This window comes from Ambystoma mexicanum, chromosome 14 (genome assembly GCF_040938575.1).
Source record: "Ambystoma mexicanum isolate Mex_15411 chromosome 14, UKY_AmexF1_1, whole genome shotgun sequence".
NCBI lineage: Eukaryota > Metazoa > Chordata > Amphibia > Caudata > Ambystomatidae > Ambystoma > Ambystoma mexicanum.
The window spans coordinates 437,353,891-437,372,323 of record NC_090940.1 but is presented as its reverse complement, the minus strand read 5'-3'; the positions used below and the strand labels follow the sequence as shown (position 1 = coordinate 437,372,323).

The following is an 18,433-nucleotide window of genomic DNA, read 5'->3' as shown; positions in this document are numbered from 1 at the left end:
ATTTTGTTTTTCGTAGTCGAAAAGGGGACGTCGACAAGGCGTGTCTGTAACACTATCCCTATAGTGACGTGCGTTGTACCCACAATCCCTCACGCGTCGAGGTCCCTCAGATTGTTTTTTTCCGCCCAGCTTATGGTCGCCTTACGCGGAGCTCCTAGAGAGACATTGCTAAACAAGTACTACGGACCTCGGTCCTTAATATATACTTACTGTTAAAAGATCCCTCCCCTCGACGTTAGCTGTGAAGCTGTTTCTCCGCCGAGCAAGTTTTCGACGGAGAGGAAGAGACGGAGGAGATCCTTCGGCGCTGCCGAACACGTGGCCAGGCCTCGCCGGCCAACATACAGTAGGGAGAGTGGGGGTTCGAACTTTTCTCTTCTCGTCGAGAATGTCTTTCTTTCTCCCCTATCTTTCCCTTGGGGTTGTTATCACCAGTTTTTATTGCCTCAGCTATGAAGAGGACACCTTTTAAGTTTTGCCCACGCTGTAGGGGCAAATACACTTGGAAGGACAAACACAAGCTCTGTAATCGTTGCTTGCCCCTCGATCATAAAGAGGACAGCTGCGCGGCCTGTAAGCTCTTAAAACCAAGAACCCTTAAAGAACGGAAAGAGGTGGGTGGACTACGCTATGTCGAAGTCAGTTTCCTCACCCGCCGCCGCTGTTACAGAAAGTGACGAGGAGGGTGATAACTCGACGTCCGTTACGGAAGTCATTAACCCCCAGAAGGAGCGCTCGGGCTCGGCTCAAGCCCTGCTTATGGGGATGAACACCCCGGCGACAAGGACGCACACAGACCCCATAGGCCTAAGCACACAACCCACGGCTCTTCTTCGTCGAGGACGAAGGATCCACCAGCGCCGAAGGGGACGCAGGGCACTCCGGCGTCGACCTTAGACCGTAAGGGTCTTAAGCCCCACCCGCAAACGCAGCCGCGACCAGCGATTGGGCTTTCATCTAACACGGGCGCTACCTCAAAGACACCCGACGTAACGCTCCATAGAGCGGCCGTCGAGAAACAGCGCGTAACGCAGACAACGCCGACTCCAGAACCCTCTACCGACGAACTCGTCGTCGAGAGCCTGGCAAGAATTGTTTCCGAGGACAAACGCAAGCGGACGACGAAACAGACGTCGAATACCGCACCCAAGGAAATAGAAACGCCGAAAAAGCACAAAAGTAGCCAGGAACTGCCCCATTCATCTAAAGGCACTTCTGAACTACCGGAGGGCTTTTCTGAGGGCGACGGAAACCTTTCGTCGAAGTTGTGGGAGCGTTCGAAGCGTTTTGAAGGTGACAACACTGATTTCCCCCCTTTAGACTATTCAGGGGTTCCCCATGAGACCATGGAAAGACTCCATTCTTGTATGGAAAAGATGGAGAGGTTTTTGGGTAGCCAAAACCCACCCACACCCAAAAGACCAAGAGAATGGACCCAGGATGACCCTAGGGTCAAGATTCCTAGGCTGTTTCCCCCTTCTACAGATGCATATGACCTCACTGAAGAGGAGCAATACCTCCAGGAAGATGAGGAGTGTTTAGGTGGAGAGGAAGAACATGAGGAGGAGAGGTTTGAGGAAGACCCTTACACTAGCACAGGAGCTTTTGAGGAAGATACAGCTACCTCACAGCCCTGGCACTCCCCATCAGTGCAGCCTTGGCAATCCCCATCAGTGCACTCAGACCCTGATGTCTTTCACCCTTCTCCTCCCAAGGACTCACCTATTGGCAACACCTCCCCCATAGATGACCAGCCCTCACTTAATGCACTATTGCGCAAGGCAGCAGCGCATTTTGAAATAGACACAGGGGAGACTCTTCCGGACATAGACTTTGTAGAAAAAGTTATTAAAGAAAAAGCCCCGGTCAGTCAGTCCATTCCGCTCCTGGCTTCTATAAAGAGAAGAATAACTCCTTCCCTTTCCAATCCGGCCTTAGTCAGAGGGGTCAACCCTCGGATAGAAAAGCTCTTCAGCCCTTCGTCTTCTGACCCTTTGTACATCAGGGGACATTCTATTCCGGACTCTCTGGTAGTTACTAACGCAAGGAAGAGAGCGGGGGTACCACTATCTACTAGTGAGGCACCACCTGACAAAGAGGGCAAGAAGCTCTATGCACTTGGGAAGAGAATCACAACCTCCGCCGCCTTCTCAACTAGGATTGTGAATAACAATTCCCTATTAGCTAGCTACGCAGATGCACAGTGGAGCAAGCTGCGCAGCGAAGCAGAGGACGCACCAGAACCCCTGCGTTCACGCCTGCTGGCTACTATATCAGAGGGAACTCTTGTAAACCAGGGCATCGTAAAGAACTCCCTGGATGCCGCAGAGACAGCTGGACGTTCCCTGGTTCAGGGAATACTTCTCAAACGCCATGTCTGGCTGCGCAATTCGGGATTTAAGCCAGAAACCCAGGCTTCCCTAATAAATAAGCCCATCGAGCAAACACATCTGTTTGGGAAAGCAGTTGATGAGGCCCTAGAACATGCGAAGAAGGAGTTTGATACCATCAAAACTCTTGACCAAATTTCTAGGCCACCTAACAGACGCAGCTATGGCAATAGACGCTCCTTTCGTGGCCAACGCCAGCAGCAAAGCCAACAACAATTTCACTCGGCTACCAACTGGCCCTCTAACCAAAGCACCCAGTTCAGTCAAAGAGGCCAACGTCGTGGCAAAGGAAGAGGGCGCGGCTCCAGTCCAAAAGGCCCCACGCCCAATACCAACAAATGACCCAAAGATTCGGGTCCCCTCCCATGCATCACCGGTCGGGGGCCGGCTAACATCGTTCCTTTCAGCATGGGAGGGAATAACGTCAGACCGCTGGGTATTATCCACCATAGCCCACGGATACTGCATCGAATTCAACGGTTCCCCAAAATACAGACCCCCACGGAACCGGCGCATGACACCGGAACACCTCACTATTCTTCTTCAAGAAGTAGAAGAGCTACTGAAAAAAGAAGCTATAGAGGCTGTCCCCCTATCGCAGGTAACAGAAGGTATTTATTCAGTGTACTTCCTTGTACCAAAAAAGGATTTAACCATGCGCCCTGTATTAGATCTGCGTCCAGCGAACAATTTTGTCAAACCCCAAAAGTTTCGTATGGTAACCTTGCAGGATGTAATCCCACTGTTATCACAGGGGGATTACATGACAACACTAGACATGCAAGATGCATACTTTCATATTTTAATGTTGCCAGCGCACAGAAAATACCTCAGGTTCAAGATAGGGAACAAACACTACCAGTTCAGAGTACTACCCTTCGGGATAGCATCTGCACCAAGGGTATTTACGAAAGTACTGGCAGTGGCAGCGGCCCACCTGCGCAGATTATCCATCCCGGTTTACCCGTACCTCGACGACTGGCTCATAACAGGGGATTCTTACGAAACATGCTTCTCCAATACCCAAAAGACCGTAGACCTTTTGTCCCGACTGGGCTTCTCCATCAACGAAAAGAAGTCCAGCTTAGACCCCAGCCAAATCAAACAATTCCTAGGGGCTCTAATTCGAACAAAGGACGGCCTCGTCTTCCCCTCCAATGAGAGGGTCCAAAACATGCTGTTTCAGATCCCCCATTATGTGGCAGGTCGAGAGGTGACGGTACGCAAAGCAATGCGTTTACTAGGGATGATGGCGTCATGTATTTATTTGGTACCTCACGCGCGCCTGCGCATGCGCCCAATGCAAGAGTGGCTCTACAGCCAGTGGTGTCAGGCCAGCGGACAATGGGACGACCTAGTGGTGGTCTCGCAGGCCTTGGTTCTCTCGCTACGGTGGTGGACAAAGGAAAACCTGTTATTAGGGAAAACTTTTGCCACACCCGCAGTGGAAGCCACTCTAACCACAGACGCATCCCTTACAGGATGGGGGGCTCACCTATCCCATCAGACTGCTCACGGAGTGTGGACTCCGAGCTTAGCTTCCAAACATATAAACCTGCTGGAACTATTAGCAGTGTTCAAAGCACTGAAAGCCTTTCAGGAACACTTACAAGGAAAGACAGTGATGGTCCTCACAGACAGCACCACAGCCATGTACTATCTCAACAAGCAAGGGGGCACTCACTCTCCAGGACTGTCCAAGCTGTCCCAGAATATATGGAAGTGGGCTCTCAAACACAACATGTTCCTACTATCACAACATGTACCAGGGGAACTCAATCTGCTAGCAGACAAACTCAGCAGAGACTTCCCCCCTACCCAAAGAGTACGAATGGCAATTGCAAGAAGACATCGTCTTAAACGTCTTCACGCAATGGGGTTTCCCGGAAATAGACCTGTTCGCAACCCTGGAGAACTCACAATGCCAAAGTTACGCCTCCAGGTACCCCCAGAACCAGTCCAAGGGGAACGGATGTTGATTCAATGGTCAGGGAAATTTGTTTACGCCTTTCCCCCGACTCCCCTCCTCAACAAGGTGGTGCACAAGATGCACCAAGAGCAGGTGACCATGATACTAGTGGCCCCAATGTGGGCCCGGCAGCCATGGTTCGCTCACTTGATGGAGATGTCCCTATCTCCCCCAATCAAACTTCCTTGCCCGTACAACATGCTGTCACAAGACAAGGGCAGGACACTGCATCCATGCCCTCAGACCATGAACTTAGCAGCCTGGCTCCTGAGATCATAGAATTTGGACATTTACATCTCCCTCAGAGATGTATGGACATCCTCAGGGAAGCCAGAAAACCTAATACTCGCCACTGCTATTCTAGCAAGTGGAAAAGATTTGTCATCTGGTGTAGAAGTAAGAACATCAACCCGGTTGACTGCTCTGCCACTAACATTATTCTGTACTTGACCCATTTACTGGATTCAGGTCTAGTGTTTAATTCCATTAAAGTCCACCTAGCGGCACTTTCTGCATACACCACTTCCCAACTTAAAGTGTCGTGGTGGAAGATACCAGTTATAAAGGCCTTCATGGAAGGGGTAAAGAGAATACACCCCCCAATAGCTAGCCCAGCTCCCGGATGGGACTTAAACGTGGTACTTTCTAGACTCATGGGCACTCCTTTCGAACCCATGCATAAGGCAACTCTTAAATACCTCACTCTTAAGACTGCTTTCCTAATAGCTATCACCTCCATTAGGAGAGTAAGTGAACTACAGGCTCTTTCTGTATTAGACCCCTTCGTATCAGTTCACAAGGATAAGGTGGTTCTTCGCACACACCCAAGGTTTGCACCAAAATTCATCTCTAAATTTCATGTAAACCAATCTATAGAACTACCAACGTTCTTTCAAAACCCTTCCAACTTGGGAGAAAAAAGTCTGCATACACTAGATGTACGCAGAGCTGTCATGTTCTACATGGAAAGAAGCAGATCACTGAGAAAGACTAATCAGTTCTTTGTCTCGGTGGCAGCAGGAAGAGAAGGAGATGCAGTCTCTAAGTCCACTATATCTAGATGGATTGTACAATGCATCACTCTCTGTTACACTCTTGCTAAGAGAGAACTACCCTTCAAGCCAAGAGCACATTCCACTCGAGGCACTGGGGCATCCATAGCATTCATTGCAAATGTTCCCCTTGAGTCCATCTGCAAAGCGGCTACCTGGAGTTCTGTGCACACCCTTACAAAACACTACTGTCTAGATGCACACTCAAGATCTGACTCCCAGGTGGGACAGGCAGTATTAAGACATCTTTTCTCTACTGTTCCTTCTCATAACCCACCGCCAACTCCGGGTACTGCTCGCTAGTCTATGCACAGCATGTGATTCTAAGCAGATTAACAAACATCAGAAGACAATGCATTACTTACCGTAAAAGCATTTCTGATGGTTGAATCTGCTTAGATTCACATGCGCCCACCCTTCCTCCCCGCTCGGATGGAAGGAACATAGACTTCCTTTTATATCTCTCTTTTCTGTACTCACTCACGTCTAGAAGGCTCCCTCAGGGCAGAAAAATACAAACAGAGGGACCTCGACGCGTGAGGGATTGTGGGTACAACGCACGTCACTATAGGGATAGTGTTACAGACACGCCTTGTCGACGTCCCCTTTTCGACTACGAAAAACAAAATGCAATACTCCGCAGTGACCACTGGATGTCGGACCTATGCACAGCATGTGAATCCAAGCAGATACAACCATCAGAAATGCTTTTACGGTAAGTAATGCATTGTCATGTTAAATACTATAGCAATGAAATAGACTGTTTGGCGTATGTTGTTTTTTACATATGCTTTGTACTCCAATGAAATATTTTAGATTTACCTTACATAGTGGCATACTGTCTTATGATACCTGATTTTTCATCTACAGTAACAACGCTTTGTTTTCTGGGACCTGTAGTTTTGTTTTTCTCATTACAAGTGTAGGCCTAAAAGTCATCTAATATGATCTAATGTGCTAGAGATTGGGTGGCCTTCATCAGGACAGACGAAAGAAATTTGGTAGTTAAGCATGGAATGCGGAATCCTGTGTTGCTCTGCAGAAAAATAGAACAGAGGAGAGTGTATAAGGGGCAATGTGATTATTTTATTAAATATTTATAATATTGTGATGAGCACCTAATGCTTTTTATTATTATGAAGAACCCCCCCATGTGGGGGGTGCTTACAGTGTGTTTCTTGTTCAATACAGTGTGTGTGGGAATCCACTCAGCTCAGTGATGAAGGATTCCGATCAAGGTTCGTGGGCATACACTATTCAAGATTTGATCCGTTGGTGAGAAATAACTGAAAATAAAGAAAATAATGGCTTTTCAGCAGAGCACCTGGTGTCTGTTTGACGCCCTATCCATACAAGGTTGGAGCTATGGGCATGCACAAAACGGGGATGTACTTTGTTCGAACTAATGGTTGCTCTACGCCTGGTTAATGGAGATATTGAGTATGCATTAGCATCAATTGATTACCGTGGTGTACGATTTAATAAAAACAATAGTACTTGTATAATTTGGTGGGTGAGGCTTAACCTAGACTAAAAAAAGTGCTGTCCATAGATGATCCAGGGTCCATAAATGCTGTGAGTGTCTACTGGGTCGCGTGAACACGGACAAAAAACGCTGGCCCCTGTCGCCATCCCGTGGAAAAGTCACTCCGATCACGGAGGTGCATCAGGGATCCGGGGCATACAGGTATATATCTAGTGCATTCATACCGTGTTTTAAAAACAGTCTGAGTGTGTTCGCAAAAATTGAGTAGTTGTGAAAATTGGGACCGTGACATTCTGTTATATTAAACTGGTGCCTAGAGCACCTATGGCTAAGGTAAACACTAGTCATGGCAATGTCAAGAAATCAATGCCACCAACGATGTATGAGCGCAATCTCACCTTGCTTTGTAAAGATTTAGTCATGTTGCCGGGTTGATTAGACGATCAAAATGCTGAGTGTGCCTGTTGGAAATTGCGACATGCACTGAGCCTTGTAATTAGAAAGCACGACGCGTCTGTTTTTTCATAGCAACAGTACCTGAAAACCTGATGGCCATATTGGATTGGGTGCTGCGTCAGCAATGAATAATATAGCTATTGCTTGCCCGTAGAGTACGGGTCTTTGTATAGGTGAGTTGTGCTGTCAGTAACAAAACTGTACAGGTGATGTTCCCCTAATAATAATTGCTGACCCAAAAATATCAGTGAAAAACCTCAGGAAAAAACTCAATAAAAAAGCCAGATAGAGATGGTGTACATGTTCTGTTAAAAAGGCTTCATTATTTTGTTTTGAGCCCCTGGTTTGACGTGTTGAAGTTATATTCCATACTCCCGGTACCCTGTGTTTGATGGAGACAAAGTGGATTCAAAATGGTGCACAGTGCCACAGGACTCTAGGTCGTATCTTAATACAAAATCGGATACTGTTATACAATGGTTCACAGGAACATTGGGAAAACCACAATGGGAAAATCTGCTTAAAACATGATCTGAGGACCTTGTGGTTGTCTATGAAACTGTTTGCAGTATGAATGGTGCAGCAACCCGGGCCTATATTGTCTATGGCGCCCCCCCTATGTATGGGGGCTGAGTGCTACATGATCAATCCCCATGAAATGTTTCCAATCTACCATGAGGTTGAGGCCATTCTTCACCGTATCTAAACGATGTATCCATTTTTGTTCTAGTCTGGTCAGGAGTTTGTTTACGTCTCCCCTCTTTTTTGTAGAGTAATCATCTGGATGACAAGCCACTTTAGATCTGAGTTGGTGTGACTCTTCATAGTGTAATGTTCGACCAAGGGTTTATCTACAACCCCATTTTGGATGCACGATCAATGTTCGGAAATGCATTGTTTAACTGCTCTGATGGTTTTGCCAATATAGAGCAGACCACAGGGGCACTCTTATCACGTAGATAACCAGCTTACTGTTACAGTTGGTATGATCCAGTAGCTCCCACCGAACGTTGTTGTGTTCAAAGATCTTCTTGGTGTCCGTAAAACTGCAGGCCATGTACTGGCCACATTTGTAGTGGCCCGTTACAGGTGGTAACCCCCACATGGTTCCTGCTGTTGACACTTTGATTGGTTCAACGTAGGTATGTACTAGTCTCTCTTCGAGCTTGCGATTTTTCTTAAAAGCAAAAAAGGTTTCTTTGTGAGGCTCCCTATGTTCTTAAGTGCCAGTGTTTAGTAATGGTGCTTTTACTCAGGTTGCTCAAGGGCTATACTTGGTGACACACACCAGTCTTTCTAGATGTTCACGTATTTTAGGAGCAAGGCAAGTTTCTCTGCAGGTATTTGCTGCTCTCTTTTTGGAAGTCCTTCAAGCGTTCTTGGGGTATCCCCTGTCCATTAGTCTCTGTTGCAGATTGTCCGCATGAAGTGCAAATTTGGATTTGTTGGTACAGTTCCTCCTTATCCCGAGGAACTGACCATATGGAACATTATATTTCAAACCCGCCGGATGGTAGCTGGAGAACTGTAGTAAGCTATTCCGGTCCGTTATCTTGCGAAACAAATCGGTTTTGAGTATGGTACCGGACCTATATATGTGTAGGGCTAGAAAATCAATGAAGTGGAAATCCCACTGGATGGTGAACTTAATATGTCTGTTACATGTATTTAACCACTGATGGAATAGGCCGAGATCTGTGGAGGAACCCGTCCTGACCATGAGGACGTTGTCAATGTAGTGACACCCTACCAGTATGTTGTCCTTGAATTGGTTAGTGTCAGAGTAGACATGGTCGAATTCGTATTGGGTTGTATATAGGTTGGCCGCATCAGGGGTGAAAGTTGCTCCTATGCTGATGCCCTTTATCTGCTTGTATAGTTGGTCTTTAAAGAGGGAAGAATTCTCGGTCAAGGCGAGTCTGACACATTCCAAGATAAAACACGTTGGCACCAATTGATTGTCTTGTCTTGAGTAAAAGGGTTCTTAGTGCTTCCAAACCTTCATGCTGGGGGATGGAAGTATATAAGGCCTCGACATCAAGGGTCGCTAGGATGAAGTCTTCTGGTAAATTGATGTTGCTCAGGATGTGTCATGACCCTTGCCCCTGGCCCTCACTGGCAAGTCAGCCTTCCAGTTAGGGCCAGGTAAAAGGCCTTAAAACCTCATTCAAGACTCTTGGAGTCAGTCCTGGCGCCAGGCTCATAACCATCATGAAGACCAACATTAGAATGGAACAATTTACTTGGGACTATTTAACTTGGGGGGGGTTTCAGCCAACATGGTGGCACACACATAGCTCAGTTACAAGGAACTGAGCTATGCGGTCTAGTCTTTTGGGTGTGGCAGGCATGGGACTACTTTACCTGGACTACTTTGGGTGTGGCATGCCTAGGACTATTTTACCTGGACTACTTTACCTGAGACTATTTAAACCGCACCCAAACAGCAGAACATGCTTTGCATTATTTTGCTGTGAGCAGCGTAACGCTCACCGTGTCCAGTTCTTTGATGCCAGTTTACCTGAAACCAAGGACCTGCAGAGAGAGAAAACTACGAAACTTGCCTGTCTTCAATCCATCGCTGACTTCAGTTCCATTCACCTGAAGGTACGAACTCCATCATCCGGCACCGCATGCATCCTGGAATACCATAACCTGAAAAGAGGAGAAAGAAAGACAGCATTAGTAAGCGTTTACTCACGTTTCCACCCGAATGAAGAAAGCCACACAATTCTTACCTGGGTAGTCATCTCCTGTTCAGTATCATTACTGGAACATTATGGCGCTCGGCGAGGAGCATTGCAACCTGCAAGGAGAGAAAAGACACAGGTTAGCAATATAAAAGGCGAAACAGCGCCGTGCATCGCGCATTCCTCACCGGACAGCATTGCGCACACCGCGCTTTCGCCTACTGGCCCATGCTCATCTTCAAACTGCATGACAACACCAAAATACCTTTCCATATCTAAAAGGAAAGAAGCAAGACATTATTATTCGAACTAAGAGGAACATAATAACTGCAAATATAGACTGTAAAGCCGCAAACCAACGGAGTCGCAGCAGGCCTGGATTCCCACAGGGGGGCTTTCACCAGTGAAGTAACTTGGTCGCTGCCTGCCCCCCACATCTACGCGCCCCTGCCACGAGGAGCAGGACGGAGAATCCACCTTTTAAAATATTACGGTAAGGAGAAGGCCCAAGGGGGAGGAAGGAGTTGAGGTCAAGGGAGGTGGGAAAACATAAAGACAATCTGGTATAGAATCCAGCTCTCCTATATTGCAAACCCATCTTTAACGAGAGGCCTTACCAAGGGACCGGGACCGGGAGAGGGTTTGAGAGTGCAAATCAACCAACCAGGGCTGGGTCGCGGCCCCGTGGATACCAGGTGAGCGTAACAGATGTTAAAGGTTTCAGTTGTGTCTTTGATGTACAATGTCATTTTGTTGATGAATGGTTTTGGAAGAAATCTGTGTAAAGCGACAGTGAATCACAGGAGTGAATCACAGGACGAAACTATCGGCCATCCCGGTGGGTTGGTTGGATTTTTGTGGACCTTTGGAAGGATGTAGAACGCTGTGATTCTGGGGTGTGTTTGTTCAGAAAAGCCTTCTCTTCCTCAAAGATCCATCCTTCTTGCTCAGCGTGAATTGTCAAGCTTTTTATCTCCTCTTGAAGTCGCACAGCTGGATTATGGTTTAACTTCAGGTACGCGTCCATGTCCGAGAGTAGCCAAAGAAATTCCCTTTCATAGTCTGTGTTCAGGAGCATGATCCCACTGCCTTTGATGGGTAGAACAACAATTTGTTCGGACAAAGTACATCCGCGTTTTGTGCATGCCGATAGCTCCGACCTTGTATGGATAGAGCATCAACCATAGATGTCGGGAGCTCTGCTGGAAAGCCATTATTTTCTGTTTTTTCAGTAATTTCTCACCAAACAGATCAAGTCTTGAAGAGTGTATGTCCTCGAACCTTAATCGGAATCCTTTATCACTGACCTGAGTGGTTCCCACACACGGTGTTGAACAAGAAACGCATGGTAAGCACCCCCCACAGGGGGCGTTCTTCATAATAATGAAAATCATTAGGTGCTCATCACAATATTATAAATATTTAACCAAACAATCACATAGCTCCTCATACACTCTCCTCTGTTCTATTTCTATGCAGAGCAACACAGGATTCTGCATTCCATGCTTAACTACCACATTATTTTCGTCCGTCCTGATGAAGGCCACCCAATCTCCAGCACATTAGATCAGCTACCTGTGTCGACATCCTTTTTCCCAGTGTTTAATGTCAACATTGTCGTACTCTCAGTTGTTTAGATCAACCTGTTTTGAATTGGATTGTATGGTCCTATAAGTCTATGTGGAACTAATTTGTTCTATTGTCTCATACAATATGTATTGACAACCATTTTTCATTTCCACATGTACAGTTATTACACCTTTTGTCCTGTGTAATTCTGATTTGTCATTACTCCATGTATCAAACTATTTGTGTTTTTTTATCACAAAAATTAATTTGTTAAACTCTAGAAGAGTGGTATTTACTATAAGATTCATTGAGTCAAGGGGCTGTGTGACTTCATTTGGACACCCTGATAAATTGTTTTTTTTACTGTATGTAGTATAGGCCAGTGAGCGGTGGGTGTATGAGATGAAATGTGATAGTGTGTGTGTTTTAATGTTCTGGGTGGGTGTGAGCCTGTGTAGATAATGCAGTGAGACTGAATGTAAGAGGAGGTGTATGAGTGAGTGACTGGTGGGTGAATTAATTAATGTGAAACTGTGTCTCAATGTTCTGGATGGGTACATGTCTGTGTGGAGAATGCAATGTGAGTGGACCCAAGAGACAGTGTATGGGTCAGTAAGTGGTGGTTGAATGAGTAGGAATGCAATAGTGTGTGTTTGAATGATCTAGGTGCATTCCTGTGTGGAGAATCCAGTGCAAGTGGACAAGTTCTTACTGTAGCATGACTTTTTATTAACTGAGCATCTATGATATGTGTTCTTATGGGTCTAGACTTGCTTGCATTGGAACCAGTTTGGACATGTTTTCTTATTGTGACATGTCACTTTTAATGGCCAAACCAACAGGAGTATTTTCTTACATATGAGTACCGGCATATATTGGCAGAGCCATTTTTGTGCCTAGTGCCGGTAATGATACTATAAAAAACATCTCAAATCGAACATGATTATGTTCTTATATGGAAATACTAGCATATGTTGGTGGACTCAGCATGGAAATGTATGGGACCAGCCAGCATGAAAATGTTTTTTATACTGGCATATTTTGAAGGGACCGGCATGACAATGCATTGGGAAATACGCTTGTACACTTTTAGTGACTTGCATCTATTGTACCTTTTTTCCATGAGTTGCCCTTCGCCCTACAAAACTGATTGCAAACTGTCTGGCCTTCTACCCAAAGTTTCACAGAAAGTGTGCTGTGTAATGCAACATTTTAACCCATTATTCAAAACATTTTATCAAGGGAGTTGGAACAATTCCCCTGACCCCCACCAACCGGTTTTCGTTAGTTCGTGCCCCCTTGCTATGCTCGGTCGGATTCGCATATTTGTGGCAAATATTTACACTTTCCAATAAAACATCTCACCAGGCACCGCCCCCTACTTTCTATGCTAGGTGAACCATTTAAGCTTTGATTAAACAACATATTTACTTCTTTCACTTGGAGTAGTGCATGCCCCTGCAGCAGCATAATCATCATGGACATTGCGCACACATGGCCGTCCGGGCCGGCCTGGGATGTGGCGTGCCCTGTGCTTTGTTAGAGAGCTTTGGTGGGCCCTCAACATTGCTCGCTGGCGGGCCCCGAAATTCTGTGCTAAGCCACTGATTGGGCTCTGCTCATCTTGAACGCATTCAAGTGTGATGTGAATGGTTGAGAGGGGCCGCAAACTCGACCAGGACCCTGCTCTGGTGCAACACTGTTTAAGAAAATAAGCCTTGAACACAGAGTCTCAGACGTGAGAGAGCCATAAGTGACCCACCCCCTCCTCACTTAAACTCCTTCTTGGATAGGGCTTTGTGTAAGCTTCATTCACGGGCCAGTCCAGGGTGCGGGGAGGTTCATTGAATAACGCACCTCACACATAGAGCTCTGAAAATCATAGATGCCATGAGCCCCACTCTTGAGGGAAGTGCAGCACCCCTCCCCACACCTCCCCCTGTTAAAAAAGATTGAAGAAGAGTCATGTATCAAAGCTCAGAACATTAAGGTGTTCTGTTCGGCTCTGGGTTGTGGGGGACAACATGTGGTTGCTGACATATAACTAAAAGATATAACACAAGAGACAGATGGCCTCAGCTTACACCTGCACATTTAATTTTCAGGACTTGTTCGTGCAGCATTTTGCTCCTGGGTAAACAGACAGCGCACGCCTCCTGAGGGTAGTGCTTTTTTGGCTTGTTTAACACATCAATGCCACAAATAATGAGTACTTCTGTGTCCATTTATCTATAGATGTTTCATTCACTACTTGTAGCCTGCATTAGAGATTTCGGTTACCCTGTTACAAGTACTGCATTATGTATGTTTTACATATAAGCTCCATGTCGAATCAGGAAAATTACATTCCCCAAATGTGTGATCGTAGACAAATCTCGCCTCCCTCTGTGCCTCGGTACTTATATCTGGCTGAAATGAGAGTGCCTGGAAACACGGGTATCAGACACATCTGAAGGTCGTGTGCCATCACTTCCCGCGATTTTACTTAGGAGAGGGGTCAAATTACATCTCTTCCTGCGATGTCATCGGAGGTCAAGGGCTATGTGATGTCACTTCCGCTACCCCCTGGCATTTTGGTGAAATGATGTCCCTGCCCGCATACCACTACCCATAGTGGTGGGCAACAGAGCAGCAGCAGCAAGTTACCAAAGTACTGGCCAGTGATGCTCCGGTGAAGACAATAGGCTGCACGAGAGGATGCAGGGAAGGACCTTCAAGGAAGAGCAGCTAGAAAGGTCTAGGCAAGTATGTTTCACAAAGGAGCAGCCATTTGAAACCTGCAGCATGCCATTCAGATCCCAGCAGGGTTCGTACATTTTGTACATTTCACATGCAAACTTTTCAGCCGCGGGAAAATCAGCTGTGGTCGGATTGTGTAGATCCAGGGAAGTCACTCAGGGACAAAATAGGGCACTTTACAGTGCCCATATCGGGGTAGCTATATAGGCTACCTACGTCAGTACACCACAATTCAGTTGCACCTTTCAGTAGGACTTCGGAAAACGTCTCCCTGTCAGCAAAAAGGAACTCTGAACACTAAACATCTAAGGGACTATCAAAACTATCGCAACAGAGAACCAAAAAGTTCATTTCTGTCCAAGCAGGGGTAGATCCCATTGTGGGGAATGATTGGCTGCAGAAACAGCATTGCAGAGCTGCTCCAGACACGTTCATAGAGGCAGCATGGTTGCAGTGGTTTTATTGAGAGTGAATTGTGTATGTCACAAAGGGGGAATGCAAGAATATAGGATGAACATTTTTCAAACATTCGTTATTGAAAATCCTATGTCCATTGTTAAACAAACAGTGATTAACATAAGGCAGAAATACCTAGATAACAAAATTAACAAAAGATATAGGTGTATTTCCTTTTAGACAATCAGTAGACAGAGTGGTTAAAGTACAGGAGTCACACACAGGGTAGCCTTGCACTGTTTAAATTATGCCCTTGAACACAGGTTACTACAGGTAAGTAACCTGCTTTTTTATGCATTGTGATTTGAAATATCTCCTTTTTTTAAAATTAAATAAGGTGTTTACAGTTTTAAAAAAAAAAACATTAAGGCAATATCTCATTGGGATGAATCTTGAGGTTGATGCAAGATTTCACAAAGGTGTTCTTTGACTAGAGCTGTTTTATGAGAGCGGTGCCATGAAGATTCTGTGCTGCATTCCTTTCGTTAACACTTGAATTCACTTCTCTCTCCCAGTATTTTGAAACGGATGACCCTGAGTTTTATAAGTCAAAAGTGTGTTTCATTTTGAACAATGATGTGGGTGAAATGGAGCTGGTCTTTGCAGAGGAGAAGTACAGCAAGTCAGGGCAGCTGGAGAAGGTGAGACATGGTTGAGTTCACAGCATTGTGTGATCAGTTTTTTGTAATGTTGAATGTCACTCAAGCGTTCCAAAGTGCACATTTTAGTTCTGAGGCAGGCAACTATGAGAGATAAATGAGATCAAAAACATTGGGAGAGCAAAGGCAATCCAAAAGCAAAGGGCAAAGCTGCAAATCATAGCATTTGGTTGGGTCGGCATGAAAATGGCCAGTCCGGGTGGGTCTATTACTCCTATTCTGCCTTCAAATGTTTTCTTAATGCAAAAGTAGTAAAGGACTGAGCAAGAAAATCTTCATGTTTAGTCTTGAGCAAATTCCAGACATTGAACATTTTGTTTATCTGAATTAACATCAGTCCAGCAGGAAAAGGCGATGATGTGCTTGAGCTTAGCTATCAAAGGCGGTTTGCTACAGAATGCAGAACCTCTTTAGTAATGTCTATGGCTTTGCATGTGTTAGAAATGTACACGTTATAGTGCCTACACATAGCTCTTTTTTGACCAAGGGCATTCTTTGGACTTCCCTTTTCTCTACCCACTTGCTTTTTTAGCTCTTCATCAGGCACGGCCACATACACCAACCGAGACAAGCCCTGATGCTGTGAGATCACTGCAGTGTTCATGCCTTTTAAAATAACACAACTCTGAAAAGCATTGAAACTGCAGCCTTGTTATTAATGTTTATGATCCCCTGTGTAAAGTATGTACATCAGAAATTCATGACGCCATTGATATTGTATTCACCAATTGGTTGCTGAATGTTGGTAATGATATTGTGATACTCGGAGGAGATTTAAATGCTCATTGTGGAGCATCCTATATGAAGGTATTGTTTAACAAAATATCTCAAACTAATGTAATGATAAAAGGAAGGAGCAATGAAAAGGGTAGACTATGGTCCAACTATCTACAGGACTAGGAATTATGGCCCATGAATGGAAGAACCACTAGTGATACCCCGGGTAAATGTACATGGAGTAGTAGTGGGAAATCTGCTACATTGGATTACTTGTGTGGTAATATGACTGAATTAGACCACATAAGTGACTTTGAAGTCCGTGCCCCTTCCTTTAGTGATCACTCAATGATTGTGATCACTATGAATATGAGTATAATCCCACCTGGTAGAGGTGGTTCAATCAATTTTGGTGTTTCCAATGGAGGTAACAAAATAATATGGAATGCCACTAAAATCAAGAAGTTGACCAAAAGAATCTCTAAATTGACTTCTGATAACCTCAATTTAAATGGCGATGAGATTGAGAATGTAATTTGTCAATGAACCACTGAGGTTGCCTCTGTTCGAAGCAAGCCAATTATTGCGTCGGATAAAATCCATAACTCACCCTATGACAGGAAATTAGTAGTGATCAGGAGAACCAATCGCCGTGCACTCAGGAATTTAAAAGTACTCCTGATTGCATGGGATGAATATATTATCCGTAAAAAACAGTTGAACCACTCCTATAGGGGATGGTGTAAGTGTCACCGTTTAGGGAAACTCAATCTGAAATGGCAGTTGTTAATAGGCACTCTGCAAAAGGGGACAGGAGATCAATATGGAAAGTCCTAAACAAAGTTAGAGGCAATAGCTCCACTCAACCCCTCAATGCAATTGGTGAACAAACATGGGTTGACTACATAACTGAAAATTTGTATGATGAGCAAATCCTTGATATGACAGTCCAAACTACCGAGCCCTGACCCCTGCGCTTTGGAAGAAGTGATATTATTCGTATTATTCAAAAACGTAACAATTCCAGAGGTCCTGGGCCGAATGGTTTAGCATCCGTTGTTGTCGAATCTGATCCTGTAACTTGGTCCCTTATACTCATGACACTATATAAACGAGTGTGTCTGAAAAAAATGATACCAGTATCTTGGTTGAAGTTGATACTGATTCCAGTGTATGAGGCAGGCTCTCGCCTACACCCTGAGAACTATCGAACTATGTCCCTTTTAGACACTACTAGCAACATTTTTGCTGCTATAATCTTGAATCACCTACAATCCTGGACAGAGTCTAATCAGATAATTCATCCCTTTCAATCTGGCTTCCGTACTGGAGCCAGTACTATTGATAATATTAGACTTCTTGATGTGATCATCATTGTCTAAAGCCAAACAACTTTCGAGTTACCTTTGTTGATTTTAGTCGAACGTTCGATAAGGTAAATCGGAACAAATTGTGGGCGATTTTTCGGGCCCTTGGTTGCTCTCAGTGGCTATTGGAGATCCTAATAAAACTCCACCAGAACAATACAGCTTGTATACCCCTTGATAATAATGGGAGACTAACATGCCCTATAAAGATAAATAAGGGCATCAAGCAGGGTTGCCTGCTTGCTGCTCTTCTTTTTAACTTGTATATTGCAGAATTGATACAGAGATTAGAGCGACACGCCCATAGCACAGCTAGATTTGCTACCACTAAGATCACAGCATTATTGTATGCCGATGAGCTTGTGATTGTTGACTACACAATAGTAGAAATGAAAAATCTATTGGAGGAATTGGAAAGATGTTGTAGTGAACACGATATGTTGATAAACTTGAAAAAGTCAAAATCTAGGCTAATTTCTTCAAAAAAAGTTAATAGGCCATTAATGGAAGTTAGTTGGGGTACCATCGACTACAACCATTCCTATAAATACCTAGTTGTGGAGATGAATTGTAAATTGGGATATCTTCTACTAATTGATAGCAGAATCAAGAGCATGAAGCAAATCACATTGCTCGTGCTCAAATATGTCCTGGAATATGCTGGATACACCCTGAAAGGAATTCTGTTATATAAGCAGTGGTTTATCCCAGTGGTATCCTATGGCCTTGAAGCCCTCACCCTTGAAAACCTGACTTGGATAGACAGGATTGAGGTTTTTTTTTGGCGGACCATCTTGTGACTACCACCCAGATGTCCTATGCAATATATAAGAACAGAGTTAGGATTGACGTCTTTGAAAATTGAAGGCGATTATACAATACC

At 44.9% G+C, this 18,433-nt stretch overlaps 1 protein-coding gene across 3 annotated transcripts in view; it reads left to right on the top strand.

The window, feature by feature from the left end:
* AREL1 (apoptosis resistant E3 ubiquitin protein ligase 1) overlaps positions 1-18,433 on the top strand; it is a 1,423,594-nt gene that overhangs the window by 1,078,568 nt on the left and 326,593 nt on the right. For all 3 annotated transcript variants that reach the window (XM_069637637.1, XM_069637638.1, XM_069637636.1), the window contains one exon: positions 15,323-15,448. In XM_069637637.1, the coding sequence (XP_069493738.1) occupies positions 15,323-15,448 (126 nt within the window). The remainder of the gene's footprint in view (positions 1-15,322; positions 15,449-18,433) is intronic.